Source organism: Schistocerca gregaria, chromosome 3 (assembly GCF_023897955.1).
Source record: "Schistocerca gregaria isolate iqSchGreg1 chromosome 3, iqSchGreg1.2, whole genome shotgun sequence".
In the NCBI taxonomy this organism is placed as follows: domain Eukaryota; kingdom Metazoa; phylum Arthropoda; class Insecta; order Orthoptera; family Acrididae; genus Schistocerca; species Schistocerca gregaria.
Window position 1 is genome coordinate 850,903,402 of NC_064922.1, and position 21,683 is coordinate 850,925,084.

At 42.3% G+C, this 21,683-nt stretch overlaps 1 protein-coding gene across 1 annotated transcript in view; it reads right to left on the reverse strand.

Annotated features, from left to right (window-relative positions):
- Nucleotides 1–11,417: 11,417 nt before the first annotated feature.
- LOC126354288 (uncharacterized) overlaps nt 11,418–21,683 on the reverse strand; it is a 162,735-nt gene continuing 152,469 nt past the window's right edge. The window contains exon 5 of the mRNA XM_050003833.1: nt 11,418–12,935. Within this exon, the coding sequence (XP_049859790.1) occupies nt 12,862–12,935 (74 nt within the window). The 3' untranslated portion in view covers nt 11,418–12,861. The remainder of the gene's footprint in view (nt 12,936–21,683) is intronic.

Here is a 21,683-nt window from a genome sequence, read left to right on the forward strand (position 1 = left end):
GTTCCGATTTGTATAGTCCTCTTTCCGCAATCGTACGTACTATACTGTGCCTTACTACACGCTTTTGAACACTAAGAACTACGTCATCTCAGTTTGTGGAGTTACCCCAAAATACGATACCATATGACGTAATAGCGTAAAAGTACGTAAGTACACCAGTTTTATTATTTACAACTTTATTGTCACCCGTTTCAGGGAAATATGATGTAGTTGTGCTGTTGAAATTTATTGCGACAAAATATACATCTACATCTACACACATAAAAAAAGCTCGGTTCCGAGAGTACCCGAACCCGTACAAAAATTGGAATAGAGATCAAATTAAACATCATTTCCACCCTTTTTATTGCTCTTGAAAACTACACATTCCATATTGTGCCATCATAGAGCGACACCTTCAAAGGTGGTGGTCCAGATTGCTGTACACATCAGTAGGTGTGTCGCTACTCTCCTTACGCTTCATCATCCAGGTACATCTTCACGTATGTCGCATGTTATTCCACCTATAATCGGACATAATCTTGCCAGCTCCGTCATTGGGTATCTTCTCCTACCTGTTGATGATCCAGCTACGTAGAGGGTCGCGCAGGGTACTCCCTAAGTAAGTAGAAAATCATTGTCCATATTTTGGGTTCCGTACGATCTTGCAATGACGTTCTTGTAGGTAATTCCAAAAGTCTAATACATCTTTAGGTCCATCGTGAAATAAGTATTGTACTGCATGCCCAATAGTAGAAGCCTACGTGTGATGTGTTCCGAAGTCAGACGTAGAAAATACGATAAAATTTGTCGCAAGCCATACGTCTTCTGCCGCGCCACATGTGAGACGATCCTCGTCCGTTTCCGGTATTCCACAATCTACACATAGTGGCGATCCCTGTCTAACCGCGTGTAACGTCCACCACACCACCTACCAATTAACCTGAGGGTTTTTGGCCTCCACGATGTTTGGGGGCGCTTCTGCCGTAGGAGATCTCCTTACAGGTCCTCGATGTTCTGCTGACAGTTCAACTGTGTTTGGGAAGTGCTCTTCCCGAAGATGCAATGGATTTTCCTCGTCTGATCGACGACCTCTTCGCGCTCTCCATTCTTGCCGGTATGTCTCTAAAACGTCACGAATGAAGCTGAGAAGAAATTCGGCGACTGGAGTGTTTTTGCGGTATGAACATTGTATAAGGCCGATCAAAAAGTTTCCTTCGAAGGCCGTAAGTCCATAATCGGTATGCCACTCAGACAAAATCGCTGTGAACATTGAGGCAATTATCTCACAAGACTGAAGACACCCGTTTGGTAAAACACGATGTCCTGCTGCTGCGTGAAGAAGGCCGTAACTGGCTCCTTCACATCCTCGTCCGACAGGCATGATGAGTGTTAGAGACACCATGTTCTTAGAAATGACTAACCTGTAGTCCGCGATAATCAAAGAACAGGGAGAGGATCACCTCTCCAACAGATAGTCGGCTCTTGAACTCCTTGGGACAACGGGACGATGGATGCCGACACTGCCCAAAACATGTTCTTCATTCTCAGATGGTTGTCTGCCGGTGTACTTCCTTTGACAGCCAAGAAAAGAGTAACAGCACACTGGTCCTGTTAGAACGCTTCTGGTAGTAACGTCGCCGTAGTTCATGTTTCCACGTTTACCGCAGGCACGTCGTAAAGTCACGAATGATTTCAGTGTTTAGCGAAAACATTACGTTGGCCACTGTACTCATACACTCGTTGTGATCCAACACCACATTTTGGTTAAAATTTTTCGGTCTTATTCTGGCGGTCCGGTTTCACACCTGTTTTCATTTCTGCTGTATGGCATATTGTCAACATACATACGTCTCATTTGTCATGCTACTTCAAGGCTATCATAGCGTCTGTTGACATAAATTCCGTCCCACGTCATTGTAGTTGCGCTTCAAGTTTCACCTTGACGCGTAACTCTTTCTACTGCATTTGTTGTTCTCTGATGCAAGTAGTGGAAGAGAGACGAACTTGTGCGCCCATTGTCCACATACAGCCTCTGTTTTATAGACTGCATTTACTACGGAAACCATGAAATGTATATATATCCGACGTTAGCATTCTTGGGACGCTCATCTTCTGTCGCAGTATATACTATGTGATCAAAAGTATCCGGTCATCTGGCTGATAAAAATGGTTCAAATGGCTCTGAGCACTATGGGACTTAATATATATGGTCATCAGTCCCCTAGAACTTAGAACTACTTAAACCTAACTAACCTAAGGACAGCACACAACACCCAGCCATCACGAGGCAGAGAAAATCCCTGACCCCGCCGGGAATCGAACCCGGGAACCCGGGCGTGGGAAGCGAGAACGCTACCGCACGAGCACGAGATGCGGGCTCATCTGTCTGAAAGTTACTTACAAGTTCGTGGCGCCGTTCATCGGTAATGCTCGAATTCATATGTGTTGACCCATCCTTAGCCTTGATGACAGCTTCCGCTCACGCAGGCATACGCTGAATCCGGTGTTGGAAGATTTCTTGGGGAATGGAAGCCCGTTCTCCACGGAGTGCTGCACTGAGAGGTATTGATGTCGGACGATGAGGCATGGCACGAAGTCGGCGTTCCAAAACATCCCAAAGGTGTTCTATAGAACTCAGGTCAGGACGCTGCGCAGGCTGGTCCATTACAGGGATGTTATTGTCGTGTATCCACTCCGCCACAGGTCGTGCATTATGAACAGGTGCTCGATCGTGTTGAAAGATGCAATCGCCATCCCGATTTAACTGTGGGAAATGAGAATGTGCTTAAAACATCAGTGTAGGCCTGTGCTGTGATAGTGCCATGCAAAAGAACAAGGGGTGCAATCCCCCTCCATGAAAAACACTACCACACCATAACACCACCGCCTCCGAATTTTACTGTTGGCACTACACACGCTGGCAGACGATGTTCACCGGGCATTCGGCATACCCACACCCTGCCATCGGATCGCCACATTGTGTACGGTGATTTGTCACTCCACACAACGTTTTTCCACTGTTCAATCGTTAAATCTTTCCGCTACTTACACCAAACGAGGCGTCGTTTGGCATTTACCGGCATGATGTGTGGCTTATGAACAGCTGCTCGACCATGAAATCCAAGTTTTCTCACCTCTCGCCTAACTGTCACAGTACTTGCAGTGGACCTGAAGCAGTTTGGAAGTCCTGTGTGATGGTCTGGATAGATGTCTGCCTATTACACATTACGAAACTCTTCAACTGTCGGCGGTCTCTGTCAGTGAAGGCGAGGTCAGCCTCCACGCTTTTGTGATGTACGTGTCCCTTCACGTTTGCACTTCACTATCACATCGGAAACAGTGGATCTAGGGATGTTAAGGAGTCTGGAAATCTCGCGTAAGACGTATGAGACAAGTGACACCCAATCAGCTTACCACGTTCGAAGTCCATGAGTTCCGCGGGGACCCCACTCTGCTCTCTCAAGATGTCTAATGACTACTGTGGTCGCTGACATGGAGTACTTGGTAGTAGGTGGCAGCGCAATGCACCTAATATGAAAAACGTATGTTTTTGGGGGTGTCCGGATACTTTTGATTACGTAGTGTACATCGTTAGCCCTGGAGACACAGCTATTGTGCAAGGATATATACGCCGCTAGCAGTTACAGCGTTAAGTCTGGTTGACGGCCGCAACTACAGTGATGTCACAGCTACCGGGTTGTTACAGTGTTACCACAATTGTATGCATGAACACTTTGCTTTCAGTGGCATCACTCAACTAACACAACTTCTGTCATGCCACAAAAAGTTAATCTCAGTTGTACTTCGTCACGCAACTTAGTTCTTCTACCACCGAACAGCGCCATTCGACTGCTACCTCGTGGCTAAATTTTAAAGCACCTTAGTGTGTTTCCATTCGATAACTGTGATTTTGACGTGTTTTGTGTTTCTTTGCGGGTACCATCCCCAAAAATTGGTCACCAGCTATGGTCAATAAATTTTTAGAACTACATGAGGAACTTCATGCTTATTAAAATTTAAAAAAAAGTGAATGTTACAAAGACCAAATTTTGAGATAAGGAACATTGATTGATATTCTAAACAACAGGCCCGGAAACATCTGTGGGCTTGATGTGGCCATAAAAAACTAATAAAAAATGAATATTTGTATTTGTTTTTGAATGGAGCTCGATACGCTACAGAGGCAATGCAAGAGACTTGTTTTTGCTATTTGCTAATGCCTTTCGAACACATTTTCGTCTTCGAAACGTTAATTACTTTCTAATTGTATTCGTTAACGACATTTTACTCGTGCGCGAAATTCATTTTCGTATACAACAATTGCGTTTTTATTTTCCTTTGCTGAGTTCTGACACCAGAATTTGCGCTAATGCTTTAACACCTTCCCGAATCATTGCTAACACCATACTAAAATTGTGCAACTACGTTCAATTCGTGGCATCGTGTGTGAACGGAAGCCGCCTCACGATATCACTGCAAAATGCCACAAAATGTGGCATGAGCCCAGTTTACTTGCGGACTTGGCTTTAGCACCGCCAGTATCTCATTTACATCTACATCCACATCTACGTGATAACTCTGCTATTCACAATAAAGTGCCTGGCAGATTGTTCAATGAACCACCTTCAAGCTGTCTCTCTACCGTTCCACTCTCGAGCGGCACGCGGGAAAAAACGATCACTTAAATTTTTCTGTGCGAGCCCTGATTCCTCTTATTTTATCGTGTAGGTGGGTGCCAACAGAATGTTTTCGCAATCGGAGGAGAAAACTGGTGGTTGAAATTTCATGAGAAGATCCCCTCGCAACGAAAAACGCCTTTGTTTTAATGATTGCCAGTCCAGTTCACGTATCATGTCTGTGGCACTATCTCCCCTATTTCGCTATAATACAAAAGTGAGCTGCCCTTCTTTGTACTTTATCGATGTTATCCGTCAGTCCCACCTGATGCGGATCCCACACCGCACAGCAATACTCCAGAATAGGGCGGACAAGCGTGGTGTAAGAAGTCTCTTTAGTAGACCTGTTGCACCTTCTAAGTGTTCTGCCAATGAATCGAAGTCTTTGGTTTGCTCTACCCACAATATTATCTGTGTGATCTTTCCAATTTAGGTCATTTGTAATTGTAATCCCTAAGTATTTAGTTGAATTTACAGCCTTCAGATTTGTATGACTTATCGCGTAATCGAAATTTAGCTCATTCTTTTAGTGCTCATGTGAATAACTTCACACTTTTCCTTATCCAGGGTCAACTGCCACTTTCCGCACCATACAGATATCTTATCTAAATAATTTTGCAAGTTGTTTTGATCATCTGATGACCTTACCAGGCGGTAAATGACAGCATCATCTGCAAACAATCTAAGTAGGTTATTCGGATTGTCTCCTATGTCGTTAATATACCTCCTACCTTCCAAACTTTACAGAACTTCTCCTGCATACCTTGCGTGACCAACACTTCTGGAAGAAAGGATATAGCGCGGAAACTGGCTCAGCCACAACCTAGGAGGTTATTTACGGAATAAATGTTCAATCTCAGGTGGAGCGTGAGCCGATTGGAAACTTCCTGGGACATTAAAATTGTGTGCTGGGCCGGATCCGAACGTGTGCCACAGGGAGGGATATGGGGGCGGGGTTAGGCACGTACCTGCAAAAGGCAAAGTACCCACATTCCAGTCCCGATCAGGCACATAATTTTAATCTCCCAGCAATATTAAATCCAGCGCGTGCTCCGCTGCTGAGCGAATACTGATGCTGAAACTGTCTGCTGGCAGTTGTGGCACATGTTGGAGCCAACGCGCCCGTGGCCCGGTATCTGGCGGTTCGGTAAGTCACTGCAGTGTTCCCGGGAGCGGGTTGACTGTTCGCAGAATAGTGACTGAGTTTGATCTGTGAACATGGTCACTTCGCTGATAAGATCTGTAATAAAAAAACGATCAGTTACAAAACAAAATGTAGGGTGTTTCAAAAAGAATGACATAACTTTGGGCGAGTTAATTACGAAGTATGGGACGTGCTGGTGAGGAAAAGTGTGTTGTCTGAATGGGTGTGGCATAGAGTTTCAGGAAATCGCCGTCAGATGTCAGTCGATGCGTCTTCTTAGTTTGCAGTCAGTCAGAAGTAAGATGCCGTCCACTCAACGGTGGGCGTATGTGTGCTTCGGTTCGCAAAGGGTGATTCAGTGATTTCGGTCCAGAGTGCCTTTCTTCGGTGTTTGGCGTAGATCCGCCTGCACCCACAGACATTCGTCGTTTGTATCGCCAACCTGAAGAGACAGGATGCTCGTGCAAAGGTTAGAGTCCAGTTCGACCTCGAACTTCTGGCGACACGATGGAAGGAATTCGCCAGAAGTTTGACTGATGTCCACTCGCCGCGCAAGCAGGAAACTGGCAATGCCTCATACGACTGTCTGGCGATTGGTCAGGCGTCGTTTGGTCTATAAACTATAAAGATTCCAATTGGTGTAAGCTCTTCGGACATAGATGAAGCAACCTTTCATGTTGGTGCTAAAGTAAACTGACATAACTTGCGCATATGGGGACTCCAGAAGCCTCGTGACATTACTGAGCATGGAAGAGACTCAATGAAATTGAGCGTTTTTTTGTGCCATTTCTAGTGAAAAAGCGTACAGTACTTTCTTTTCTGAGGAACACACAATTACTGGAATAAGATTTCTGAGGAACACACATTGACTGGAATGAGATATCTTCAAATGCTCCAGAGCTGGTTTTTTGCACAACTTCAGGAGGACTCCACTGATTTCAATTTCCAACAGATGGAGCTCTACCAGACTGATACAACAACGTACGCCGGATTCTCAATGACGCTCTCCTCAACGCTGGATAGGGTGCACGGGACAGCGAGACATTGCCGTGCATTATTGGCCTACGGGATCGCCAAACATGATCCAAAGAAATTTTGTCTTATGGGGATACGTGAAGAAAAGCGTGTTCATGTCCCCTTCCCGTCCCTGCGTAAAAGGAGGAAGAACAGAAAAACAGCCGCCATAAATTCCGCAAAGCAGACACATTGTCTAAAATTTATGAGCAATTTAGCTATCGTCTAGCTGCTGTTCGTACTGTTGCTGGTGGACACATAGAACACTAGTACTAGCATAGCTAAAAGTTTAAGATTTTGCAAATTCATCCCATATTGGTAGTATGTTTTCAGCAATAAATATGGGGTTTTGAAATCCGGTCATACTTTATGAAACACCCTGTATGTGTTCGCGTTGATTGATTTACCCAGTGCAACAAATATTTCATCCGTGCTGATGAGATACTTTAAAATTAATAAATGGTAGAAAAACGTACCATATTCCACTTTTTTATAATGAATAATTAAATTCACTTATAAAATATTATGTAATCTGTCGTGCACTGAGCAGCATCAATTTTAGACACTAAATGAAACCACCATTGTTTTAAGGGCGCTAATCGAGATAATAAAGTTTTCTAATGGCTGTGTTTGTATATCTTATAGCGGGGGGGGGGGGGGGGGGGGGGTGAGATATGGATGATGGGTAACAGTCTGGACAAGACTGCATGAGTAGGTGAGTTCTAATTTTAAGTGCCAGTTCTATTCCACAGAACTGGCGATTTAAATCGCAGTGACTTTAGCATGATTACTTAAATATAGGCGTAACAACAGCCGTCGTTATTTTAGAGAAGCATGTAATATATCCTCGAACACAAAAGTTTTCCTTATAAGCCTGATATCCTAGACTGCTTCAAAGTAGTCTGGTAGGCAATTAAAATTTCCTGTGTATTGACTCCTTTCAGCAATACCGCTGAGACTAGTTCAGTAGTCAACAATTAGAAACTGTAGGCCTGTTAACTCGTAGCATTAAGCTTAAAGTGTGTCACTGCTCTGCAGAAACGTTTAATTTCGATTCACAAGATCCAACACCGGCTGCCCATATTACAGCCTCGCATAATAATTTTACGATCGGTATTTCCTTACGTGGTCTGTACTTATTCCACAGTTGGATGGCACGTTCGGATACATTTAATCCGTAAAAATCCATTCGGTAGCATTGTGTGGATTCTCGAAATCGGATCGGTTAGTAGTATTTTTAACGGGTACATAATTTCCTTATTTGTAGATGAACGAAAAGGTAAGTTAACATATCTTCATAAAATAATGTCTTGCGCTGCATTATTTCTGTTTAATATTACTTCAATGCAAGATGAACTGAGTTCTCAAATAAATAAACTTGTTCGTTGAAATCAATCGGGCGTATCTTGTTGATAGATGCTTAACAAGTTTGGAATACTTACAATGAATTAGCGTCAATTTATCGTTTTATGGGTGTTCTTATTAGCTGTGCGGAGGCCTGGTGTAATGTTAAGCTGTCTCTATACAGCTTAAGCGTTTTCGTGGACTTACTTGTCGAAGAATGCTGGTTCTGCTTTCTTGCAGCACCGATGTCTTCTGCTAGCACCGGACGCGTCTCCGAAGATTTCACTGTTAGGAAGGGGAAATTTTCACTTTCTAGCTCTCTCTCTTCTTATTTAAAAAAATACGCTACTCTTGGAATATCATTCAATGCGCCAGAACATATTTATTTCCACTTTGTACAAAAAGCCAACTAAACTTAATGACGTAAGCCACACATTACCGGGCACTCAGAATCAATTAATACACAAGCTTTTATCGTCGCTGTCTATCCACGTCCAGTCCACGTACTCTCAACAGCAGTTCAACGTGTACTCAACAGTCACTATTTCGAGTAGTCTGTCCATTTGTTTTTTAACAATACAATGCTACATTACTCTTTGCAGCCGACCACGGAGCTTCCGGGCCGTATTTACTTATTCTTGGCAGGTCGCGCTGAACACTTGCCAGCGCCGACGAATTATCTCCCTTCCAGTTTCGCCTGCACAAACAATAAATGGGTGCAGTATCCCATGCTCACCCTTACGCCCTGCTTTAAAATAAGGCGTGCTCGAAACGGCTGGAACACAAGTATCTCCAGACTTTCGTAAAATTCTGTGGGCACTACAGCTGCCTACTATAATTCTATAGGAACAACGGCACTAAACATAGCTTTCACACATAAAATAGTGACCACACAGCTGTATGATTGTTTAGTAACCTGTCCTGAGACAAAACATATTTGACAAATGCGTGTGTATGAACCAGCTAAATGTGTTTCTTCTTGAGAACTTCTAGAGTGCTGCATGTGATTTCCTGAGTAGAGTAAAAAATTATATAAATGTAAATAACCAAAGTGCAACCATGCATAAGGTCTACTACATAATGTGAACGACCATAGTTTCTCAAAAAACTCAAGGAGTTCATCATGTGGTAGCACACAAAAGGCTTGTATTTTGCAAAGCAATTATGTTTCCATAGGACAGATTTAATTATTTCAATTCATTCAATAGCTCTTCATAAAAGGTGTGTACAACGACACATCGCATGTTAATATTTATATATTCCCTAGAATAACTTAACAGTATGTCGTTGTACCTCCCGTGTCATTAAGTGACATTGCGTGACTTTCAAAAAACATTATTGTAATGAAAACATAAGACATTCAGTGTCTCAGTATATATAAAAACTATATTATACAAAAAAGTCATAACAAAATACTCGTCACAATGGCACTTCATTTGAATTCGCAGTCTCGTTGGATGTTTTAGACGACAACATGTTCACCATTGTCTGTGTATATTTATTGTACATCTCGTGTTATCAAGTGGTTCAGTTGCAAACAAAAAATTTTTTGGAAAAAGAGTAGTCAGATATTTTGTGAAATTATTTGTCCGAAAGTAAGAAACAAAATAAATTAGAGGACCATTTGACTTTTCTTTGAATGATCATTCGAAACCATGTACAGGAAATGAGGTGCATCAAATCTTTCTCTAATCTATTTCAGTTCTTACTTTCAGACAAATAGTTTCACAAAATATTTGCCCGACTTTTTTTAAAAAAAACTTTTTTATTGGCAGTTAAATACCACACCAATGTAGTCTTTCCCAGCGTAATAAGTCTTGAAAGTCTCTTCGGGTTTGCTGCTGGATCCTAAATTCAACTCCATTCAATATTTCGGCAATCCAACTGATCGCCATCTTTGGAGAATGCTGCTTCTGCTGATGAGTTCCTCTGCCCACCAATGTAACTTTTTATGTCCAACAGATTTCGTTCTTGAAGAGGTGAAATTCTTCACTCTTAATTTTCGTAGCTAGCAGGAGCCGTTCGTGAAATATTTCATTTTTCCCTTAAGTGACAATTTTTTTTCTTTATTACCCTGATTACTTTCAAGGAAACAAACTCCAGTTTGCAAAACTATACGTCATGCTGGTCAATTTGATACCGCATTTGTCTGTTTCCTGTTCTTAATCTGGTTACGAAAATTCGGACAGAAACCGATTTGTTATTTTTAAGGACGTTTGTGTTTCCACCGCTCAAATATCTGAATATTAAGATAGACGTTCTGCAAGAAACATTATACAGGGCTTACATGAAACACTCAGAACTGATAACTGACAAAAATTACTCAGTTGGTCAGTTAGTTGCATGTTCCACAGATTATTTGAGCTATTCTTTTATCGAAATGATGCGAAACGAGTTAGTTTACACCATATGTACACAACATTAGCGTTAATAGTAATGAACACATTGTTTTTCACTCCTGCTTATGCAACTACACTTTTGTTCCCCACAACAACTGCCAACATGAGTTAAAGAAATGAAACCTCTTGGCACGGTTTATTCTTTCTTTTCCCCTGCAGGAAGAGCGTGCTATTCGAGTAACGATCTAGAGATGATAGATAAACTCCAGTGGAATACTCTGCAGGAGAGACGCTCAGTAGCTCGGTACGGGCTTTTGTTAAAGTTTCGAGAACATACCTTCACCGAAGAGTCAAGCATTATATTGCTCCCTCCTATGTATATCTCGCGAAGAGACCATGAGGATAAAATCAGAGAGATTAGAGCCCACACAGAAGCATACCGACAATCCTTTTCACGTACAATACGAGACTGGAATAGAAGGGAGAACCGATAGAGGTACTCAGGGTACCCTCCACCACACACCGTCAGGTGGCTTGCGGAGTATGGATGTAGATGTAGCCTAGTGTAGCGTCAGAGTGTCAAGGACTTTTCAGCCAAGCACCATGCGGGCTGATAAAGGGACAGTCCTTTAGTTATTCACATCATGTGTATACAGGATCAAAATAAGACACCTTATGGCGACAACATTTCATAAAACTGGCAGGGAACATGTAACTCGCCCGGGGGTTCAAATGGGTGGGGACCCATAAACTGTTTTTTCCACTTTAGACCATGCGCCCTGTCCACACCACATACCTGATAATCCCGCGGCGGTGGTACTGTTCTGCTCCACACTGCTGCTGGCTTGCCTGAAATTATCTATCGATATATGCAGGTGGGTTTAGGGGAATCACTCAACGTCAAGCACAACACTGTTCTAAGTGTGGTATGAACATCTGTATTCTGAGACGATAAGAAATCACAGGTTTACACTCTAAGTCGTAAATGTTTATCCAATTAACAATCTTGATGTTTATCTGTCCACAATATCACTTGGACGAGCGTTCACATACCGAACACGGGGATGATTGTTGATGATGCGAAAGCCGAATAATCGAACGAAAGTTCTTACGCTCGCCACGCATACACTGATTTCTTTTGGTACCAGTCCTCCTTGATATAACACTGTCGGTAAAGTTAATTTTTCTGTTCTCACTTGTGCGAGCGTGCGCGTAACCGTCGCGGCGCGGCTGATTGTTGGTAATCTGGAAACGCGATGGTCGAACGCAAGTTCTCACACTCGCTACAAGACACTGGCACTTGACTGCACTCTTTTATGGTAACTAATTTCTACTGATTCACATCAGTTCATTCTGGAAGACCGAACACAGCGCGGATGATTACATGTTGACGCACTTTCCTCTGAATCACTTCCATATTTCATCATTTTACTGTAATAGCACTCGTAGCAACACTTCAACTTCCCTACTAACAGTGCCTCTCACATGCAGAGCTACCCACAACACAACATTTCCGTGTCCCGCGCTCAACTCTGCAGACCCGGCTGCCTGCAAAGATACTCCACAACTAAGCCAGCGATATGATAATACGCTTACAAAGAGAAGGACCCGTTGCTAAGTGTACTGGTAAGTAACAGGTGAAAATGATTCTTGAGAAACTGGCTTCGTGGTGCGTCTACACATAACAATATCGTGCACTATTCTGTTCAAAAACGGGAGAGGGCATCGGCTTATTTGCAGCAAGGCCAAAGAGTATACTGGAACCGCACGCGGTCGCCATGCGACAAAACCCTTGTGTAGCTTAAACAAATGTATGTACTCTTTTGAGTGAAGGTAGAAGTTGCGGGGAAAATGGGGTCAATGACGAAAATGTTGTCGTACATAATACTTAAAGTGTTAGAAATATTTTTTAACTAAAAACATCGTCTATAAATTTTACTGAAGTATAACGGTTGTACTTTTGATACATTTTGTTTAACAATGTTTATTATGTTGGCAAGCTACGGAGTATGTAGCTAAGTAACCAGGTCATAAACAGTATACATAAATACAATGAAACATACATGTACACGGTAAAAGTATTTTAAATCCAAATACAACAAACTTGAATCAGAGAAATAGAACTTGAATTTTTTTTTTGTCTCATCCAGGTTGTCAAAACAAAGTACAGTATTGCATTAACGTAGACAAGTATAAAATTTTTACATTTCAGAACAATGCTGTTTTGGTACCATTCGTTAGGCCAAGTAAATATGTGTGCCACTTACAAGCAGTTAGAAATGAAATAATGCCTCTCCACACGAATGTGTCCCGGCTGGCTTGCGTCTTCCAGCTGGTGGTTTCCCACCTGGAGAAGTCGCCCTCAGCTGGCGCCACTCTGGGGGTACTCTGGGGACGACAAACTGCTGGAGGCGTCCTCTGGGTGTCCGGCAACACCTGCAGCAGCATTTGGGCTCACACAGGGTTTACGTTACTATGTGCTCTCACAAGCTAACACAGCACTCACTGACGGAACGTGTTGTGTTTCTTATATGGTTCAAATGGCTCTGAGCACTATGGGACTCAACATCTGTGGTCATCAGTCCCCTATAACGTAGAACTACTTAAACCTAACTAACCTAAGGACATCACACACATCCATGCCCGAGTGCGTTTCTTATACAATCGCAATTTTTTTATAGGGTGACAATTGTTGAAATAAAATCGCCGTAACTTCGGAACGGTTTGCGTTAAGACGTTCAAACTGCACTGTTGGCCGCGGGGCGTGATGGGAATTAGTACGCGCAGTATGGTTTGGTTTGGCGAAGAAACCCACTTTAATTTGGATGGGTTCGTCAATAAGCAATATTGCCGCATCTGGGGGACTGAGAATCCGCATTTCGCGATCGAGAAGTCTCTTCATCCTCAAAAGGTGACTGTGTGGTGTGCACTATACTCTCACGGAATAATCGGTGCGATATTTCTTGATGGCATGGTGACTACCCAACAGTACCTGAAGGTTTTGGAAGATGATTTCATCCCCATTACCCAAAGGAACCCAAGTTGTGGTTCATGCAAGATGGAGCTCGGCCCCATCCAAGCAGAAGAGTATTTGATGTCCTGGAGGAGCACTTTGGGGACCGCATTCTGGCTCTGGCGTATCCAGAGTCCACTAGCATGGGCTTCGATTGGCCGCCACATTATCCAGAGCTGAACACATGCGACTCCTTTTTGTGGGGCTATATCAAAGACAAGTGGTTCAGCAACAACCCCAAAACCATTGCTGAGCTGCAAACAGCCATTCAGGTGATCATTGACATCATCGATGTTCCGACACTCCAGCGGGTCATGCAGAATTTCGCTATCCGTCTCCGCTACATCAACCAATGATGGCAGGCATAGCGAATATGTCATAACGTAAATCCGAATACCTGTAGTGACATTTACATGTCGAATAAAGTGTGTGGACGTCGTAGTTTATAACTGTGTTTTTATATAGTTCAATAATTGCCACCCTGTATATTAGACACGTGCAAGTGCATTGTTAAAAGAATGACTTGAGATGTAAAGGAGCTCAGTTTCTGTTGATACTGTTTTGAGAAAAATCACTTTATCACCACTTTTTTTTTGGTAAAAATTTCATGAAAACCTAATTTCTAAACCGTGGGTAGCGATTACTAACTGGACATGGGTGCTAAAATATCAGCTGACACAGCCGAAAATTTATGGTATACTGAAATGTAATGAACGGGGACATGTTGTTTTGGCTTAAATGGCTCTGAGCACTATAAGACTTAACTTCTGAGGTCATCAGTCCCCTAGAACTTAGAACTACTTAAACCTAACTAACCCAAGGACGTCACACACATCCATGCCCGAGGCAGGATTCGAACCTGCGACCTCAGAGGTCGCGCAGTTCCAGACTGTAGCGCCTAGAATCGCTCGGCCACTCCGGCAGGCTTTAAGTTGTTTTGCAACTCATTTCAAGCAGGGTGAGCTTGTTGAAGAACATATATCCTTCACCTTTTCTGTACTTATTCCCACCTCTATTGGTCGTAACATGTGAATTTTCGATTCTAAGGAGAAAGATGAGCAGCAGACAGCCCCAGCGGCACTTAAGCGATAGAACTGCGGTATTGACCGTCTAGGCATGGTTGAACTACACAAAACATGTGACGTGTACCTCCTTCCTTGTGCAATGACTGGCAGTGTTCGGTTGTTGGACCCCTTCCGTCTGACAGGCACTGCTCATGCATAGTTGTTTACATCTTTGGGCGGCTTTAGTGACATCTCTGAACAGTCAAAGGGACTGTGTCTATCTTCAGGAGTTCTGGGAACCGGGGTGACGCTAAACCTTTTTTCATGTGTGTATATTGCGACTTTGGTTCCCACTAAACGCAAAATATTACAATATATATATTCTGTTGTATACATCTCACATCGTCTGTTCATAGTTTATTCGTGACCTGCATATTTTATTTGTCATTTATTCACTGTCTGCGTAGCACAGTCTGCTATCGCTTTCAAAACTAAACCATGAAATATTTCGACGCACGTCAAGTGTATTCGTATACTCCTTTTTAGTGAGTATGCTGAGCATGTATTTGGTTATACAGGTATATCTTACCTATGGGACTTCCAGTAACATTTCATAGGACGGGCCTTACATGGGCGATACTTCTCGCTGCTTTTCAAGCGGAGTGTAGTACTGCAGACACTTTGCTGCTGGCCCTTGATGCTGTCACAGTGGTACCTGTTGGTTCCTTTCCCTTATACGATGTCAGGTCCATTTTTGCTTTTTCTCCTGGCGGCAACCCACAATCCGCCGGCGGTCCATTATTTTGCTATGTCTTGAAATCCCCGTCTTGGGCTGATTTACGTCGATGGCTGTAGTTCTCTCAGAATTACCAGATTTAAGTGCCTCAGTCTATTATTCTGCACTGCAGGCTGTGGCCCGTTAACTTTTCCGTCATGGCAAGTGGCCGAACTGCCTATCACCTGATGACTCACGCTTCAAAATCACTGGTTAGCTAAACAAGCTGGACTCTTGCTGTTTCATAATTACTACAATTTTGTTTGTTCGATTACACGGACTTTATAACGGAACGCTGTGTTCTCTTATACCTTATTTGGTGTCAGACTACTAAACGAGCTAGACGCCAGTCTGATTTAGCCAAATAAAGATTTTGTGCAGTTTCGCGTCACGGGGTTTCAATTTTATCATTACGTGCAAACTGGTACCGTAACTTGCTTTCCAACATAATTTCTACCAATATTAAGACACTTCTCGCAATGAGCGGCAAATTACTGATTCCCGTTCTCAGAAAAATGTGTAGATTGGTTTGTTAGACATTGTTATGACGCCATTGTCTAATAAGAAGCATCAACGTTTCGTCTCCAGTGACGATTCGGTATAAATTTTTAAACTGTCGGTAATTCATCGCTCCAGCATTTTCAGAACACTGGCCACTCGAATGGTTTCGTGGTCTCCAGTCAGCGTTTTTGCCACCTACTTACTGTGACCACTACCACCGTCTTCCACTTCTTGAAACGCGAGGAAACTTATTAGATTTGGACGAAATTATAAGGTGTCTGTTTTCTTGACCTACGACAACTGTCTGTATCTAATATCCAGTGACGACGAACGATCGCCCACTTCTCAGTTCATCATGAACACTGGTATTGTTATCATACTAACATTTCATAGCTGCTTGTGTTTTCTCCATAAACTTAACGTCTTTCGCACACAAGAAATGAATACTGTGCTGTGGTATTCTCGAAATTTCCTACACAGCTGTCAATTTCGTCCCATTAATAATGACGTGTTGCAGTCTATCTGCTAAGGAATGATGAATCCAATCACAAATCTATTGCAATAGTCATATCAGTAACCTCGTATTTTGCTCACTGCCGCATCACAGCTATATTTGCAACCAGTAAACAGCTGCACTTGATATGCAGCTCAACCCTATGACTACATCGAGCAATTCTTAAATTCTTTTCGAACAGAGCCCTGCATATCCCGGTTACCTAAGTTGATAGCAACATCAGGTAAACTGGCAACTTTTTTTTTTTAGTAGGATGCTGTTCCGAGAGTAGTTACTTAGCAGAAAACCTGAGGCATCATTGCATGATGCACTTATTGGAAGACATCCCATCAGGCATAAGGCAATCAGTGCGGTACAAACACGACGGATGTTCCTCCCGGTGTACACAAGTATTTCTTAATTACTGAAAATCATTTGACTCTGCACGTACAATTATTGTCAAAAGTACGATCATACCGGGTGCCAAGCGAAATTTGTGACTGGATTGAGAACTTTTTAGTAGGGAATAAGGAGCATGTTATCTTGGATGGAGAGTCATCGTCACATGTAGAAGCAACATCGGGTATGCCCCATGGAAGTGCTTTGACACCCTTGCTATTCATGTTGTATATTAATGACCTTGCATGCAATATTAATAGTAAAATCAGGCTTTTTACAGATGCTGCAGGTATCTATTATGAAGTGCTATCTGGAAAAAGATGCATAAGTATTCAGTCAGATACTAATAAGATTTCAAAGTGGTGCAGAGATTAGCAACTAGCTCTAAATGTTCAGTAATCAAAAACTGTGCACTTCACAAAGCGATAAAAACATAGTATCCGATGACTATAATATCAATAAGTCACTGTTGGGATCGGCCAACTTATACAAATACCTGGGTGAAACATTTTACAGGGATATGAGATGGAACGACCATATAGACTCAGATGTGGGTAAAGCAGGTGGTAGACTTCGTTTTATTACTGGGGAAGTGCAATCAATCTACAAAAGAGATTGCTTAAATATCATTTGTGTGACTCATTCTAGAATATTGCTCAAATGCGTGGGACCCATACAGGGGATACTGAAGGTATACAGAGAAGGGCAGCACGAATGGTCACAGGCTTGCTTGATCCGTGGGAAACTGTTACAGAGATGAGGGAGAAACTGAACTGGCAGATTCTTGAAGCTAGAGATAAATTATCCCGAGAGCGTCTACTAATAAAATTTCAAGAACCAGCTTTAAGTGATGATTCTACGAATACTGTGCAACCCCCTACGTATCGCTCACATAGAGATCCCGAGCACACGATTGCAATAATTACTGTATGCACAGAGGCACTGAAATAATCATTCTTGCCTCGCTCCATACTTGAATGGAACGGGAAGACACCCTCATAACTGGTACAACGGGAGGTACCCTCTGCAATTCACGGTCGTTTGAAATGTGTGGATGTACTCGTAGATGTAGATGTAATGACAGACCCTCTCAAGAGGATACATGGAGAGCGTTAGCATGGTCGTTCAAGAAACGAAAATGTTCTGCACGATCATCAAACTTGACACTTCCGTACTTTTATCTGTGGCGAAAAGTAGGAGAGGTGTGTTAGGAGATACCGACGATCTCCGAAGGCATGAAATTCATTATGAGCCAGGTCTGAGCTGCCATTACTCCAGATGAAATTCAACGTGCATCATTGTTGCTACAGTTTATAAATATGCGACCCGTACCTGAGTTACGTGCTTTGCTTGCTCACATTTGGCATAGTAGGGCTAACGTATGTGGAACCTCTTCTCCTGGCACCGGAGCAAAGATTTCCGGCGCTGTTATCTCGACACTTGATCAAGTCCCACACATATGAAGGGCTTATTGCAATAGTGGTACAAGTCCATTACCTCCGCTTTTCTGCTTATAATGCTTCTGCAATTAATGATCCAAACAAACAGAAAGAAAGGTTCATCTCTAGCAAGAAGCCATATGCCTGGATATTTCTGGTATCTCAACTGCAGATTTTTCGGCGCACATTTAACTTTAGAACTCTGCATCTCACAATGAACAAAAATGGACTTGTACCACTATTGAAATAAGCCCTTCATATGTTGATGAAGTTTTCTGAGAAGATTCTTTCGAATTCCGCAAAAAAATATAAAGCTCCATTAAAAAAACAACAACAATCAAAGTCGATGTCATAAAACGGCGACTATAAATAATAAAAAGTTACTGAGAACGTCAGGAAATTCGCCATATTCCCAGCTCAAACTTCATGAAAACCGGACATCGATATATTTATATAATTTATAATTTATATATATGTTGTCTCACACTGTGTAACGGTAAGAAAGAGTTTTCGAAACCAAATGACGTTTACAGGACAGATGTGATCTCTCATCATTATTTATTAGCTATTAACTGTAGATCGAAACGAAGAAATTGAAAAAAGGTAGGAAATAAAGGAGATGTTTTTGAGGATTCCAGAGGTGCCATTATCCACAGTTGGTCTGATACGGGAGAAAGGAGAACAGCAGAAGACGTACAGGTAGCTTTGACAGATGAAACAGTGAAGACAGTAGACGATCACATTGATAAAAAGTGCAGGCCTAATATAAATCCCGGCATATTATATACAATACTGCAACTAATTGATAAAAGGCGAAAATATAAAAATGCAGCAAATGAAACGCGCAGAAAGTAACACAGACGTCTAAAAAATAAATGTTACAGAAAACGCAAAATAGCTAAGGAAGAAAGACTACGTGACAAAAGAAAAACTGCAGAAACATGCGTAAATAGGGGAAAGATAGATGGTGCCTATGTTGTTGTTCATGTATTCAGACCAAAGGCTGGTTTGATGCAGTTCCCCATGATACTCTATCCTCTGCGATTCTCTTCATCTCCGAGTAACAGTTGCAACCTACATCTTTCCGAATCTCCTTACTGTACTAATCTCTTGTTCCCCATGTACTATTTTTAGTTCCGGACTTCCCTCCACACTAAACTGATGATTTCGTGATGTCTCTGAACGTGTCCTATCAATAGAGCCCTTCCTACAGTCAAGTGATGCCACAAATTTGTTTCGTCCCCAAATTCTATTCAGTACTTCCTAATTAGTTACGTGATATACACATCTAATCTTCAGCATTCTCTGTAGCACCACCATGGGGCCTATAGGTAAATTACGAGGCTTTTGGAGAACACAGATGCAGCTGTATGAATATCAAGAGCTCAGATGGCAAGCCAGTACTAAGAAAAGAAGAGGAAGGTGTAACGAAGATACAGAGGGTGTATATAAGGGAAACAAACTTAGGACAGTCTTACAGAAAGAGAAGCGAGAATAGGTGAAGAAGAGATGAGAGAGATTATACTGCGAGAAGAATTTGACAGAGCAGTGAAAAACCTAACTCGAAACAAGGTGCCCGGCGCAGATACGGAGTAGGCGACATGCCCTCGGAATTATTGAGATTCTCGAGAAAATCAGTCACGACAAAACTTTTCCATTTAGTATGCTGCAAAATGCTTGAGACAGGCGAAATACCCTCCGACTTCAAGACGAATGTACTAATTCGATTTCAAAGAAGTGAGGTACCAACAAGCGTGAAACTACCGAACCATCGGTTTCATAAGTGGTGGTTACGAAATACTAACAAGAATTATTCACAGAAGAATAGAAAATCTGGTAAAGTTTAGCAACATGCTTGGCAATACTAACGCAACGACTTATTTTAGACTACGTGCTGAAGGAAGGCAACCCTATGTTTACAGCATTTGTAAATTTAGGAAAAATCTTCTGACAATGTTGAGTTATCTTAGAAATTCTGAAAGTAGTAAAAGGTTATTTGCAACTAGTACAGACACCAGACGGCAGTTATAAGAGTCAAAAGACACGAAACCAAAGCAGTAGTTGAGAAGGAAGTGAGACAAGATATTCAGTCTGTGCATTAAGCAAGCAATAAAGGAAACGAAAGAAAGTTTTGGAGTAAGAATTAAAGTTTAGGAAGAAGAAATAAAAGCGTTGATGTTTGCCGCTTACATTGTAGTTGTGTCAGAGACAGCAAACGACTACGAAGGGCAGTTGAACGGAATGGACAGTGACTTGAAAAGAGTATATAAGATGAACATCAACAAACGCGAAACAAGAATAATGAAATGTAGTCGAATTAAATTAGGCGAACCTGAGGGAAGTAGATTAGGAAAGTAGACCCTGAAAGTAGTAGATGAATTTCGCAATTTGGGCAGCAAAATAGCTGATGGTGGCTGAAGTAGAGAGGATGTACAGTGGAGAGAGGCTATAGCAAGAAAAGCACTTGCGAAGTAGAAGAATTTGTTAACAGCTTAAGCCACTTTACGTAAGTGTTGGAAAGTCTTTTCTAAAGGTATTTATCTGGAGGTTAGCCTTCCGTGGAAGTGAAACAAAGAGGATAAACGATTCAGACAAGAAGAGAATATAGGTAGATAGATTATCAGCGATCACAGGCCCTGCAGACCACGCGCTGCTCCCACAAACTGCCTCCATTCCTTCCTGTTTTGGGCCCAGTTCCTCCAGGTGTCTTCAATTCCCAGGGCTGCTAGGTCCTTCTCCAGGTCGTCCATCCAGCGCTGCCTTGGTCGTCCAATGTGGCGTTTGGTGTTTGGTTTCCCCGCTAGTGCCATCTTCGCTTCTCTTCCATCTGGCATACGGGCTACATGGCCCACCCATTGTATTCTTTTGCTCTTTATCTTCTGTAGCATAGTTGGTTGTCGCATCAGAAGGCAGATTTCCTCGTTTTTCCTCCTCGTCCATTCTCCGTTATCTAAAACCGGTCCCCATATCTTCCTCATTACTCTTCTTTCAAATATTAGTAGTTTTTCCCTTTCTCGCTTAGTCATGCTGCATGTTTCTGAACTAAACATTACTGCTGGGCATATCACTGTTTTGTAGATTTTCATCTTAGTGTTCACTGCGATCGATTTAGAGCCAACCGTCTCTCTGAGGGAATACATGCGTTTCGTCCCACTGCTGTTCTTCCATGATGTCCATTTTTATGTTGTTGTCTGTAGTAAACCAAGTTCCCAAGTATCTGAACTGGCCTACTCTCTTGAACCTCTTGCCACCTATCTCAAGAAATTCTACCTGATCATGTCTTCTTCCTAATTGCATGAACTCTATTTTGTCTCGATTCACTTTGAGCCCTACCTTCTGTGCATTATTGTCCATTTTCTGGTACATTTCTTTCAACTCGTGCTTTGATTCACTTAATGGTACTATGTCATCTGCATATACGAGACAATTGAAGCTACCGTCGTCCATCTCTACTCCAGCCCAGTCCTGTTGCCTACACTCTTTTATTATTTTCTGTAAGGTGACATTGAACAGAACACATGAGAGAGTATCCCCTTGTCTGAGGCTGTCTCAATCTCGAA